Below are 14414 nucleotides of genomic sequence, written 5' to 3' on the forward strand. Positions count from 1 at the left end.
CTTCAAATTTCAATCAAATGCATAGGAAGACTGGAGTCAGACATGAAACTGTCCAATCAAACACGTCAGCAAACACTCCATCAATTTCCTTTTTATATATAAAGCTTAAAGTTTCACGCGTCATCATTTTTATAAAATACAAATATAATCCTAATTACGATCCATAATTTAATTTGCAATGTTGGCAAAAACATCATGTTTATTCCACCGAGACAAATTATGCGGTGTATAGGTTGTGAGCAACTTGCTCCGTCGCCCTCGTCATTATGATGAGGATGTACAAGTGTTTCGTTGTTTTGAGTTTAAAACTTCCATTTCACTTACTCATTGACCACATGTTATGTTACGATATGAGGTAAATTCGTGGAGCCGGTTTGGATATTTTGTCTGAGGCGATGGTTCACATATCCAAGATGGCGGCGCTCGGTGCGCGTTGTTCGCTTCGCTGGCTGCTCCGTGAGTCGCACGAATGACTCGGTTTTTTAATACCTTGGTGGAGTGTCAATGAATCCCGAGATAAAGTTTCAAATATATTACTTATAGTTGGTACTATTGTTGTGGGTTGATAGTTTTATATATAGATGGCGATGGTTATTTTGATGCTGTGGAAAGTGTTTGTGCTGTTATCCTCTTCTTTCACCTTTCCTTCTGTGGTGAATTTAACGGTTTTTTTTGTTTGTGTCGTTGTAAAGTTGCAAAAAAAAAAACTCGTTTACTTGTCACTTGACGAACTTTTGTTGTCCTCAGTACTCGATGCAATCCCGCCCGCCCGAGTTGACCTTTCACCAGAAAATGTATTATTTGCTCTTATCGTCTTGACCTTTAGTCTGGTTCATGAAATGATTCTTCGGCTGAGCTGTTGGATGTTAGTAAGAGAGGCCTCTGTGCGATTGTCTTTCTTTTTAAACAACCGTCATCGGCAGTTGGCCCCTTTTTCGAGAATGACTCGTCGTTAGGAAAGTTCGGTTTGTTTGAAGAGAGCGTCGAGCACAAGAGGCTCGCTCGTGGGAGATGAACCCAATGAGCGAGGCTGGCTCCACCTCTTGTACAATGATTGTACACTTGTCCTGGTGGGGAATGACGAAGTCCTGGTGGGGAATGACGACGTCCTGGTGGGGAATGACGACGTCCTGGTGGGGAATGACGACGTCCTGGTGGGGAATGACGACGTCCTGGTGGGGAATGACGACGTCCTGGTGGGGAATGACGACGTCCTGGTGGGGAATGACGACGTCCTGGTGGGGAATGACGACGTCCTGGTGGGGAATGACAAAGTCCTGGTGGTGCTTCTCTCACACCTTAAAAGTGATGGTTTATTTTGGCGTATGCCTCTGCTGGTCCTTGTCATTTCTGCTGAAGAGGATCCTCACTGCACTGACACCCACCATACATGCCTGTCCTTTGCATTCTTCTGCAGGTCACACACAAATGGAATGCGAAACTAAGCCAATATCGGCATAGAGTGTCTCCTGTCTACATCTGGCAAACCTTTGTCTTCACACTGAGACGTCAATTGTTGAAAAGCTTGCCATCATTGCACGTTGGAAAGGCACCTTTTGTAACATCCTGCGCAGCAGTCAAAAACAACCCTGTTTCACGCCATGTGCAACGGTGAATGGAGATTATTGCAAGAGAGGCCTCGGTGCGTTTGTATTTGCTTGTAAACAACTAACTTCTCACCAAATGTACTGGATGCTCCCTCTTGCTTCTGACCCTCTTGCTTCCGACCCTCTTGCTTCCGACCCTCTTGCTTCCCACCCTCTTGCTTCCCACCCTCTTGCTTCCCACCCTCTTGCTTCCCACCCTCTTGCTTCCCACCCTCTTGCTTCCCACCCATCCCTTGCTTTCTTCCCACCCATCCCTTGCTTTGTTCCCACCCATCCCTTGCTTTCTTCCCTCCCATCCCTTGCTTTCTTCCCTCCCATCCCTTGCTTTCTTCCCTCCCATCCCTTGCTTTCTTCCCTCCCATCCCTTGCTTTCTTCCCTCCCATCCCTTGCTTTCTTCCCTCCCATCCCTTGCTTTCTTCCCTCCCATCCCTTGCTTTCTTCCCTCCCATCCCTTGCTTTCTTCCCTCCCATCCCTTGCTTTCTTCCCTCCCATCCCTTGCTTTCTTCCCTCCCATCCCTTGCTTTCTTCCCTCCCATCCCTTGCTTTCTTCCCCCCCATCCCTTGCTTTCTTTCTTCCCTCCCATCCCTTGCTTTCTTTCTTCCCTCCCATCCCTTGCTTTCTTTCTTCCCTCCATCCCTTGCTTTCTTTCTTGCCTCCCATCCCTTGCTTTCTTTCTTGCCTCCCATCCCTTGCTTTCTTTCTTGCCTCCCATCCCTTGATTTCTTTCTTGCCTCCCATCCCTTGCTTTCTTTCTTGCCTCCCATCCCTTGCTTTCTTTCTTGCCTCCCATCCCTTGCTTTCTTTCTTCCCTCCCATCCCTTGCTTTCTTTCTTCCCTCCCATCCCTTGCTTTCTTTTTTCCCTCCCATCCCTTGCTTTCTTTTTTCCCTCCCATCCCTTGCTTTTTTTCTTCCCTCCCATCCCTTGCTTTCTTTCTTCCCTCCCATCCCTTCCTTTCTTTCTTCCCTCCCATCCCTTGCTTTCTTTCTTCCCTCCCATCCCTTGCTTTCTTTCTTCCCTCCCATCCCTTGCTTTCTTTCTTCCCTCCCATCCCTTGCTTTCTTTCTTCCCTCCCATCCCTTGCTTTCTTTCTTGCCTCCCATCCCTTGCTTTCTTTCTTGCCTCCCATCCCTTGCTTTCTTTCTTGCCTCCCATCCCTTGCTTTCTTTCTTGCCTCCCATCCCTTGCTTTCTTTCTTGCCTCCCATCCCTTGCTTTCTTTCTTGCCTCCCATCCCTTGCTTTCTTTCTTCCCTCCCATCCCTTGCTTTCTTTCTTCCCTCCCATCCCTTGCTTTCTTCCCTCCCATCCCTTGCTTTCTTCCCTCCCATCCCTTGCTTTCTTTCTTGCCTCCCATCCCTTGCTTTCTTTCTTGCCTCCCATCCCTTGCTTTCTTCCATCACATCCCTTGCTTTCTTCCATCACATCCCTTGCTTTCTTCCCTCCCATCCCTTGCTTTCTTCCCTCCCATCCCTTGCTTTCTTCCCTCCCATCCCTTGCTTTCTTCCCTCCCATCCCTTGCTTTCTTTCTTGCCTCCCATCCCTTGCTTTCTTCCATCACATCCCTTGCTTTCTTCCATCACATCCCTTGCTTTCTTCCCTCCCATCCCTTGCTTTCTTCCCTCCCATCCCTTGCTTTCTTCCCTCCCATCCCTTGCTTTCTTCCCTCCCATCCCTTGCTTTCTTCCCTCCCATCCCTTGCTTTCTTCCCTCCCTCCCCTTGCTTTCTTCTCTCCCATCCCTTGCTTTCTTTCTTCCCTCCCATCCCTTGCTTTCTTTCTTCCCTCCCATCCCTTGCTTTCTTTCTTTCTTCCCTCCCATCCCTTGCTTTCTTTCTTTCTTCCCTCCCATCCCTTGCTTTCTTTCTTTCTTCCCTCCCATCCCTTTCTTTCTTTCTTTCTTTCCTCCCATCCCTTGCTTTCTTTCTTTCTTCCCTCCCATCCCTTGCTTTCTTTCTTTCTTCCCTCCCATCCCTTGCTTTCTTTCTTTCTTTCTTCCCTCCCATCCCTTGCTTTCTTTCTTTCTTCCATCCCATCCCTTGCTTTCTTTCTTTCTTTCTTCCCTCCCATCCCATCCCTTGCTTTCTTTCTTCCCTCCCATCCCATCCCTTGCTTTCTTTCTTCCCTCCCATCCCATCCCTTGCTTTCTTTCTTCCCTCCCATCCCATCCCTTGCTTTCTTTCTTCCCTCCCATCCCTTGCTTTCTTTCTTCCCTCCCATCCCTTGCTTTCTTTTTTCCCTCCCATCCCTTGCTTTCTTTCTTCCCTCCCATCCCTTGCTTTCTTGCTTTCTTTCTTCCTTCCCATCCCTTGCTTTCTTCCCTCCCATTCCATTGCTTTATGCCTGGTGTTGGCTTAATTGTTATGGTGGTGGGCTTGGGATCATAAGATCCTGAGTTCAAGTCCCACTCGGCTGTTGAATTGATACCAGGTGGGGTTGACTCTGCCTGTCATCCTTCCGAGTTTGGCAAAATGAGTGCCAGCCTGGGTGTGCTCTGGCTTTCAAAAGGAATTGGCCACTGTGGCTAATCCAGGTTTAGAATGATTAGCCACAGGAGAAAGCCACATATTTTATTCAAAAGTTTTTTTTTTAGCAATATGAAATAATAAGTTAATTTTAAGGCGGATGTGTGAGTTTGATGGGTGAGGTTGTTTGGATGAGTGAGTTGGATTGTTCAGATTGGTTGGATCAGTGAGTTTGACGTGTGAGATTGGTTGAATGAACGACCATCAGGGGAGGTGGTGGTGTGTGTGTGTGTGTGTGTGTGTGTGTGTGTGTGTGTGTGTGTGTGTGTGTGTGTGTGTGTGTGTGTGTGTGTGTGTGTGTGTGTGTGGTCGTTGTGCCTTTAGTAGGTGGTAGTGGGGGATGGGGGTGGTTGTGGACCAGGATTGGACCAACCTCATGCCAGTCAAACTCACTCATCCAACCAATCTCACCCAACAACTAAAGGTCGCTCTCGGGACCTCGGTCCGGTGTAACCGAGCGGAATTGCCAAAGTCCGTCGGTCCAAACGACAGCTTACAGCAAAATCGGCTTACTGGTTCTCGAGCACGAACCGTACTGGGTCAATAATAGAAAACGCAACGAGCTGGTACATTGAACAATTCGGGGGGGGGGTGTGGGGGGTATTTATAATGGTGCAGGAGAGCACAAAAACAGCAGAGGTAAACCGACTATCAAGAAGGAATGCAAGTAATGTACAAGGCACTTAAATAATTGTTATTTGTAGACTGGGCCCACGGACACACACGCACACACCCAAAAGAAATGGTGGCCGCGGCCTTTAATTGGCCCTTCAGCTCGGGAGGGCAAGAGTCTGCACTTGCACCTGTCCACCTCGTGCGGTCTGGCCGAGCTGGCTCAGCGGGACTCAAACCCACCGCCTCACCGCAGCACCAAGCACCAGGGATAGCGACGGACGCCAGCCAGCACGAAGGCGGACGAGGCGACAGGCGATCAAGGCCGAAAAAGCTTCCAGACGAATCGGACGACACCAGGCGAAGCAGACCCAGCCAGCAGACAGAACGTGCCGATCACTATACCTCTCCCTCGCGCGAGGTGGGGTGATCGGTCTTCTGTGGTAATTTTGCCCTGATTGGACAGGGTTTCGTGGGGTGATGTCTTTCCCTCTCTGATTGGACAGGGGGAAAATCCTGCCTTTCTGGGGTGGAGTCGGAGCTGAGGCGATGAGCCTCCTGATTGGACGAAGGGTGCGCCCTTGCTCTCGTGGGCTGAGTCGACTCTGGAGCGAGGGGTCTCGCCCACGTCCACAGCCAGAAACACGTGTGTTATGGCGTCGGTGGAGTGAGGCGACGGTGCCACTCTTGTTGTTGTTGTTGTTGTTGTTGTTGTTGTTGTTGTTGTTGTTGTAAAAAACCCCAACTAAAAATATACCCACAGCGCACACATGAAATTCCCATTTGACATAAGGGACGGAGCCCTAACTATAAACACATACTTATTGAAATATCTGAACTGCGGTGGCTGCTTGACTGTCTGTGTGCAAAAGGCTTCCAAATCCGTAACACTATGTCCTTCCTCCCCCAATCCCTTGCTGTGTCCTTCCTCCCCCAATCCCTTTCGGAGGAAGCCCTCTGCCCGTCCGTGGCTGTACAGGCAGTTTGGTGTGGGTTGGGGGGGGGGGTCAAAATTTACTGGTTATACACCAAAAACCTTTACAGCACCTATCAGACATCGTTTGCTTATAAAATGTATGTCGTGGATGTGTACTTTTTGCATAATGGGTTTAGCATTCATGAAAACTCTTTAATGAGAAATTGCACTTCTGGCTATCTTTCCATTGAGGATCTTTCCAGCCTGTTTTGCTACCCTGAAGTTTTACTAAATCGCCTTTGTTGACACCACTAAACCAAATACCAAAATGGCCCCACTAAAAAATGGACCGCAAGTGTACAAGGTAACACTCACTCACTGAAGCCGCATAATAGTTTTATCAACCCTCAATGATTTCTGTTGCCCAACAAAGTATAGGCACTGTTGTCCTTTGGAAACCAGCGATTTACAATGTTTTGACCACAATGGATTGTCATCAATGATTGTTCCCTCCCATAAGTATTCAGGTTCTGTCTCAATTTCAACATTGTTGATTATAACTGGGGGTTAACTTGGGTTTGGATTTCCTAAAGTGAAAAATCATCTCCTTCATCATTTGAGTGTTTAACTTTCAAAAAATTGTCACTACACCATGTATAAAAATTCCTTGGCATACATGCAAGCAGACTGGTAGGAACAATTCCTTAAACAGACTCTCCCCCGGCATTTGCCGAGATGGCATCTGCTAACAACTCCTAAAGCACAGCTGCAGCAAATTTTGTACTAAAACTGTTTGTCTGTCTCTGTCTTTGCGAATCGACAAGAGAAGAAGTTTGAGTTAGTTTATCGTTCACGGGGAGTTTCTTTTCTCGGTCAATTCAGTGTTTGTTTTTAGAATGATCTGGCCTTTCTCGAGAACCTGTTTCCGCCACCTGTTCCCTCAAGGTTACTTTTCCTGATCAACTGCATTGTCGCAAATCTGATGAATTTAACTTCTTTTTTTGATTTTCAAAGTAAACTCGTGATATGATCAACATCTTGGATCACTGTGGGCAGAACCATGCGGGATAGGAACTACTGACAATTTGTAATAAAACTATCTTTATATAATGGTGGGAAAGTGTTATGTTGTATGTTTCATCTTCGACTCCGAGAGGATTTGATCGAGGAAGCTGACACTTTCGGAGAGTACTCAGGATATCCTGAAGGTGTTTTTCCTGAAGTTTTGTTTGATTCCATCAAGTTTTGAAGAAGATCAAAACACTCTCAGCACACCTTGGCACTCTTTCATCATTTCAGTGACAATTTCAAATTTTTATTACTTTGGGGGGAGGGTGAGTGCAATTGGAATTATCCACCATGTATTATATATGCACATAAGCAGTACATGTGTTTGCTTCATGTACGTAACCCGGGTTGTTTTTATTTTTATTTTCGGTAGCGACAGAGGCAGCTGTCTTTTGCCTATACATGGCTAAAATAAAAGTGTTCGTCAGAAGAGCGTGTTGCACGCTTGGACCAATATCAGCCGTTGGGTGGGCACTCTGCTGTGGTATTAATCACAATTAGAGTGAAGTCAATGGCTCGCCATCGCAAATCTCCACGCTTCCCACCTAAAGATAAGTTGAAAAGTGGCAAAAAATTCCACCAGGAATGACCCAGTATCAAAAAATTTTTCACCCCAGTGACCACAAGTCCCCACCCCCTGGAGCATGAACCGGAGGTCAAATCCCCCCCCCCCCCAAAAAAAAAAACTTTACATATTCCAAGTGTCCCTCAATGTTGATTGCATCTGCAAGGTTTCATTACCTCCGCCACCGAAGGTGAAGGAGGTTATGTTTTCACCCCCCTTTCTGTCTGTTTGTCTGTCTCTCTTTGTGTACAGGATATCTCAAAAAGTTGTGGATGGATTCGGACAAAACTTAGTGGACAGGTTGGGTGTGTCGCAAGGACGAATTGATTCGATTTCAGTGAATATCCGAATCCGGATTTGGATACGAGAATTATTTAATTCTCAGTGATTAATCACCATTGAGAGATGGGGCTAAAAACGACAGAGTACTGTATGGCATGATATTTCAAAAATGTATTCGACCCGATATGTTCTTGTGTATCAGGCATTACATGGCGGAGGTATGCGCTCCACCGAATGCCCTTCTAGTTTAAAAATGTGCCCATGATTGCATTTTTTGGCATTTGACTTTTTTTGACCCCACCCCAGTAGGTAGTGCCAAAACTGACTGCTTTGGCACAATATATTACGGTTGGTAACGGTTCCCTCCCATAGAACAAAGAGGAATGTATTGTGTAGCATGGTCTGTGTGCAAGTAGATATCCATCTGCGATGTATAAGTAGGGAAATGTCAGCTTAAGAATTGTCTTTTTGCCTGCCTGTACACCATGAGGGGGATAGTGGTGGTAATAATTAGTTAGGGATTATGGTTAAGGAAATTGTGTCCCACCTCCATGTCAACCTCTACCGGGGGGGGGGGCAAGAGACTTGGCATGAAAGAGGCAGGGATGGAGCTATGAATGCCTCCCGAGGGGCGGAGCGATGGATCACCTGGGAGGGGCGGAGAGTTTCCCCGAGAGGGGGACAGAGTTTTTGACGTCTCCCAAAGGGCCGGAGCATTGCCCGGGGAGAGGAGAGGAGAGGAGAGGAGAGGAGAGGAGAGGGAGGAGCCAAACTGGCAGTTGGGATTCTGAAGCAAAGATGATGGGAGGAAAACAGGAGTTGCTCTGAGTCGAATGGGGGACATGATGGGGGGAAAAAGACTGATAAGGAGAATAGAGTCTGAACTTTATCTGAGGAGGTCGTCCTGCCTGCCTGTGTCTGTCTTCATCCTTTGTCTGTTCGGCCACCTCTGCCGTTTCGTCATTCGTGCCCTGCCCCATCCCTGGAGCCTGCGGTGTGCCATCACTGCCTGTTCGTCTCCCCATCGTCTGCTTGCCTCATCGTCCTGATTCTTGTCCCTCCTCATCACCTGCTCATCCCAGTTGCTCCAGAGCTGAGTCCCCCGGTTTTTTTTCCCCTTCCTGTCTGTAACTGCGTCTGGAGTGTGGCACCTACTTGCTTTAGATTTCCTTTCCCTCATTGTACATAATTATTTATTATCGATTCGGTATTTCCCCTTTCTTCCCTATCCCAACAGTCGGCGTGTCCTCCGTCACAATAAAATCATCTCTGGTTCTTTTTATCATTGTGGCTCGGGAAATAATCCCTTTGGGTTTAAAATCTTTAAGGTTTATTGTGTCTCCTCAGGACCCGCGTGTGTGGTGTCAGCCATAATTCAGAACGTCGTCTGAGGGAGTAAACTGCCAGTTCAGCTCACCCGCCCAGCGTCGGTGTGAACTGACCTGGACACTACAATGTTACTTTTATTGGTAACGTGAAGTCAATTCTGCAGAATCATTTACTTTTCCATAGAATCATGGTTATTTATTATATATAACTGGATAACTACTAAGTTTGGTGAATTTCTGCACAACCATTTAGGAGGAGATCGTATAACAGACAAACAGATAGGGGAGGTGTTACATTATGCCCCTGGGTTTTTTTTCCTCCCAGAAAACATGGGGATATAAATTAAGGATGACTCGCTCCCCCCCCCCTCCCTTTCAAGGGAGCAGGTGTTTCTTGTGGACAATAATTATTTGAATTGCCCAATTATCATGTAGTGTTATTAATATTATTATCAATTTTATATTCCAAATTTTCTGTTGTATTCACCGCAGCCATGTTTTTCACCCTCAAAATAAATGAATATGTTGATCATTTTATTTTCTGATTTAGATTTACATACGTTTGTACATTAACGTTGTACGGAACAAAGTGACGGAGATTTCAACACGCTTGCATATCCACGCAATTTTGTCTAACAGTCTTGTTCTCATTTTCAAGAAGTGGAAGAGAGATGAGAGGATACCAAGAAATTTTTTATTTTTCTTTCTTAATTTTTTAAATATTATCGAGAGGATTTTTTTTGTTCCTTGAAAAAGAAAGAAAAGGGATTCATATCGGTATCATACATGTTTCTTGTGGATTTGTGGCCCTGAAAAGGGCCGCTTGGGTTTCATGAAGCTTTTTCAGCAAAACCCGAGGAAATCCTCGTCAATGCTTTCCTCGTCGAAGACAGCACGTACTGTCGTGGCCAAAAATATTGGCACCCTTGCAGTTTTTTCAAATAACTCATAATTTTCTCGAAAAATAAGTTTTAATTGACAAAAGTATTTGGTCTCCACAATTCTTTGTTTCACTGTTAATATTACAGAACCTTTGTTTTTGATTCAGAACTTAAAGGTCCCATGACACTCAAAAGTTTCTGGTTATTTATATATTAACTTGACCTGCCGAGTGAAGAAATCACCCATGTTTCTTTTTAGGCCATCTCTACTGAGATGACCTAATAAAGCCGGACCAAATGTCCGTACGTCCGTCCGTACGTCCGTCAACAATTTTTCTTTCCGATCTTGATGAAACTTAGTATGTGGGTAGAGGTCGTTGAGTGTTGCACAACGATATAACGTTTGTCCAGGTTCAAGGTCAGGGACGAGGTCACGTAAGTTATAAAAATCGCCATTTTCAAAACCTATCTAGTCTGCCATTCTACAAGATATTTGGCAACTGTTTATTGATTATGATCGTAAAAAAAATATTATCTTGTATCTAACCGGACAGATTTTTTAATTTCCTTCCCGTTTGATCGTCACGTGATCTGGAAGATGGCCAAAAACGCCGATGCGATTCGCAAATAAGGAAGGAAGGAGAAATGAAATATAAATATAAAACACATTTTTAGCCTTTTATTGGTTCACGAAAAAAATAAGTGATCACTATATTCGTTATTGTTGTATGTCTGTCTGTCTGTCTGTTTGTCTGTTGGGTAGTCGATGGAGTCGAAAAAAATGTTTTTTTTTTTTATTTTTTTGAAATTTGTTCTACCCTTATCAGTTTTTCCGTCTATGTTGAGTAGTCGATGTAGTCGGAAAAAAAATATTTTTTTTGAGATTTGTTCTACCCTTATCAGTATTTAAAATGGCGATTTCAGTTGATACAATAGCGATTTCGATGAAACTTGGTTGGTAGGTTCATACCATAACCTAGTTGTGTGCAAATGAGAACCGTTGCTATGGACACCACCGTTGCCTAGCAAAGGGACTTTGAAATTTTTGATAAGTCATAAAAAAATTATTTTTTCGAAAATCAAAAATCGTGCCACGAGCGACTGTGGGCAGTACATTCAGCCATATTGTCAAAAATGTCCAGCCGGATCCTATGAAAACTGTCGGAGAAGATAGACTTTGAATGAACCCTGGTCGAAAACAATAAAATAAACGAAGTTCGTTATATCTCAGAGACTATGGAGTCAGATATACATGAAACTGGTATGGTAGGTTCATGGTATGTCCTAGTTCTGTGTGAGAAAGAACCGTTGCTATGGACCTCTCCGTTGCCTAGCAACGGCCGAAAAACCTCAATGTGGGGGTATTTTAACGAAAAAACAATCTGCAGCATTCACCCTTGAAGCTAGAATCATGAATTTTCTTGTGCTTAATCCTCAGGTCATTCCCCATCGAACGGGCCCATCGCATCAGGTTATATTGGGTAGGCGACTAACCATGTCCACCTACCGGCTTGTTTGACTGTCTGTCTGTCTGTTCGGTCCAGTGCTCCATTAATACAATGGCGATTTCGATGAAACTTGGTTGTTAGGTTCATACCATGACCTTGTTGTGTCCAAATGAGAACCGTTGCTATGGACACCACCGTTGCTTAGCAACGGGACTAAAATTTTTGAAAAATCATAAAAAAAATTATTTTGTCAAAAATCGGGCCATGAGCAACTGTGGGCAGTACATTCAGCCATACTGTCAAAAATTTCCAGCCGGATCCTATGGAAACTGTCGGAGAAGATAGACTTTGAATGAACCCTGGTCGAAAACAATAAAAAAAAACGAAGTTTGTTATATCTCAGAGACTGAGTCAGATATACATGAAACTAGTATGATAGGTTCATGATATGTCCGAGTTATGTGTGAGAAAGAACTGTTGCCATGGACCCCTCCATTGCCTAGCAACAGCCGAAAAACCTCAATGTGGGGGTATTTTAACGAAAAAACAATCTGCAGCATTAACCCTTGAAGCTAGAATCATGAATTTTCTTGTGCTTAATCCTCAGGCCTTTCCCCATCGAACGGGCCCATCGCATCAGGTTATATTGGGTAGTCGACTACCCATGTCCGCCTACCGGCTTGTCTGTCTGTCTGTCTGTCCTGAGCAAAGCTCCGTGGGTTTTCATCCGATCCTGATAAAATTTTGGTGGGAGGTTTATATCATTATCTAGTTGTGTTTTTAGGGGGTAGCCGATTTCAATTTGCATCTTCTCTGAGGGGTTTGTCGAATCTGGCACTGGTTTTGGTATTTGGTTAGCCCAATGGCACCTGCATAGCCCCACAGAGCTCGATTTTTCATTTTTGTCACAAGGTCAAGGTCACAAGGTTACGAACTTAGAAAATTGCGAATTGTGTTTTTTAGGGGGTAGCCGATTTCAATTTGCATCTTCTCCTAGGGGGTTTGTCGAATCTGGCAGAGGTTTCAGTATTTTGTTAGCCCAATGGCACCAGCATAGCCCCACGGAGCTCGATTTTTCATTTTCGTCACAAGGTCACGAACTTAGAAAATTTCGAATTTTGACAAAAATCATACAACCGCCCAAACTTTGAGAGCTGGGATGACAATATTTTTTATGCATAATCTTGAGGTCATTCCCCACCTAAAGTCTTGCACCATTTTGCTCTATCTCGAACACCTTGCCCGTGGCGCCCCCTTCAAGTTTGTTTTTACGCTGATTTCATCAAAGTATGGATAATCCGAGGAGTGCGAAATGCCATATTGCCTATATGATGTTATATTGTTCCTGGAATGCTCCAGAGGAAGTTTTGCACCAATGGTCATAATCCTTGACCTTTGACCTTTAAAGTTCACAAGGTCAAATTTTCAAAGTTGTGGGAATCGAACCGGGTTTTCGACCTTCGACGAACTAACTCCATGAAGCTATAGCACGTATCCTGTTTCCTTATTTTAATGTCCACAACATTGTTTTGTGAACTTTAAAGGTTATGCAAAGGTCAAATTTTTAAAGTTGTTGAACGAAACCTGGCTTGCGACATTTTGCAGCTAATAACCTGTCACTTGTAGCACATCATGTTGATCATTTTTATAACTTGGTCAAACATTATCACATTGTCTCATCCTTGACTTCTGAAACAATCTACATCGTCAAATACCCCTCGTGGACCATCGTCGTCTTCAGACTTGTATTTATACATTTTCCGCCGAAGGTGCAAAAGTTTCAAAACTAGAAATGTAAACGTCGGCATTTATTTTCAAAATATAATTTTGTGTGCGCGCGCCAAAATGCCTAGTCATCTTTAACCAAACTGCGCAGTCGAACTGCGCAGTAGTCTTCGGTCATAACTGAACATTGAGAACTTGTGGTATTATAGAGATGACCGTCACCCCCACACGGGGTAATTTTTTTAAAATCAACAATGGGATAATTAGACTAATATTTCGAACATTTGTAGTGCTTTTCACAACTTGCTATGCCCCGCCCCTCAAAAAAGTTGAATTCAGTGAACCGCAGGTCACATGACCGTTGACGTCATCTCCAGAACGCGACTCGCTCAGTCGATTGATGAGACATCACGCGCCGTATAAAGTACGTACAAATGCATTGTGCACATTTGTTTGCTCTCTCACTGATCGTCTTAATTCCTGTGATTGTTTCGCAGAAAAGAAATTCTGCTTCTGAGCCGTGTATGCACAACAATCACAAGGCAATTATTTATCCCTTTACTACCTTGTCGTAGTCGTGTACAGATCCAATACATGTATGCACATTAAAGGGCTATACCATGTCCACAAAATGTAAAATGTGACTGTTGAACCTTTCCATTAAAAAAGAAACTTACAGGGACATACAAGTAAAATACTAAAGATTAATATTGCATCATTTCAAGGCGCAAGGAGATAATTTTAAAATCAAACGGTGAAAAACCTGCACCCACATTTTGCAGCTTATTGAATTGTTAGTTGAAACCAGCCTGCTGGGATAGGTACGATTCGACATACATGCAAGCCAGGTGTGGCTGCACTCGACATACATGGGTTTATTCAAACGTGAAGGTACTGCTTCCATTGGCTTGCTATTCATTAACATTTTGCCAAAATGCTGTAATAAATGATCAGGGAAAAATATGTTGGCACAGCTATGAAAGACAAATGTATCTGTTCTATTACACGGCCTCATAGCCTCGGGACTCTTACGCATTGACTTATACATTTTGTGCATGCTAATACAAGTTACTTGTCAACTCTGGGGTCTAGACTAGTCCGATAAATCCGTCGTCCGTCCGACTGGTCTGATAAATCTGACGTGCTGTCGCTTTCTTTGATTATTCTCTTTTCTTCATTGTTTTCTACTGGCACTACGTGACGACAGTAGGAATAAAATAAATAAAAATGCAACAGAACGTCAGATTTATCGGACTACTCAAGACAATTGTGTCGCAAGGTGTGTCCTGCACACAAGTTTTCATCGTATCCGGACAGCGAGATTGCTTCGTTTTATGCGCGGAGAGATACGGCCGATGACATGGGCTGGCATTGCTTACGATTCATTTGCCACAGAGCAACATGTCCGCTGTGCTGGTCACGTCACATCACTAAAATATTTCTGATATCGAGCAGTAT

At 44.4% G+C, this 14414-nt stretch overlaps 1 protein-coding gene across 3 annotated transcripts in view; it reads left to right on the forward strand.

The window, feature by feature from the left end:
• The first annotated feature begins 306 nt into the window (after positions 1 to 306).
• Positions 307 to 14414, forward strand: part of SUCLG1 (succinate-CoA ligase GDP/ADP-forming subunit alpha) — a 46491-nt gene continuing 32383 nt past the window's right edge. Inside the window, exon 1 of one of the 3 annotated variants that reach the window (XM_085848428.1) lies at positions 307 to 456. In XM_085848428.1, coding sequence (XP_085704554.1) covers positions 396 to 456 — 61 coding nt within the window. In that variant the 5' untranslated portion in view covers positions 307 to 395. Of the gene's footprint in view, positions 457 to 1429; positions 1643 to 5277; positions 5390 to 14414 lie in introns of those variants that run through there. The other 2 variants (XM_085848429.1, XM_085848427.1) reach the window with 2 other exon arrangements.

Source organism: Eptatretus burgeri, chromosome 12, assembly GCF_056783735.1.
Source record: "Eptatretus burgeri isolate ZD-2024b chromosome 12, Ebu_testis_v1, whole genome shotgun sequence".
NCBI lineage: Eukaryota > Metazoa > Chordata > Myxini > Myxiniformes > Myxinidae > Eptatretus > Eptatretus burgeri.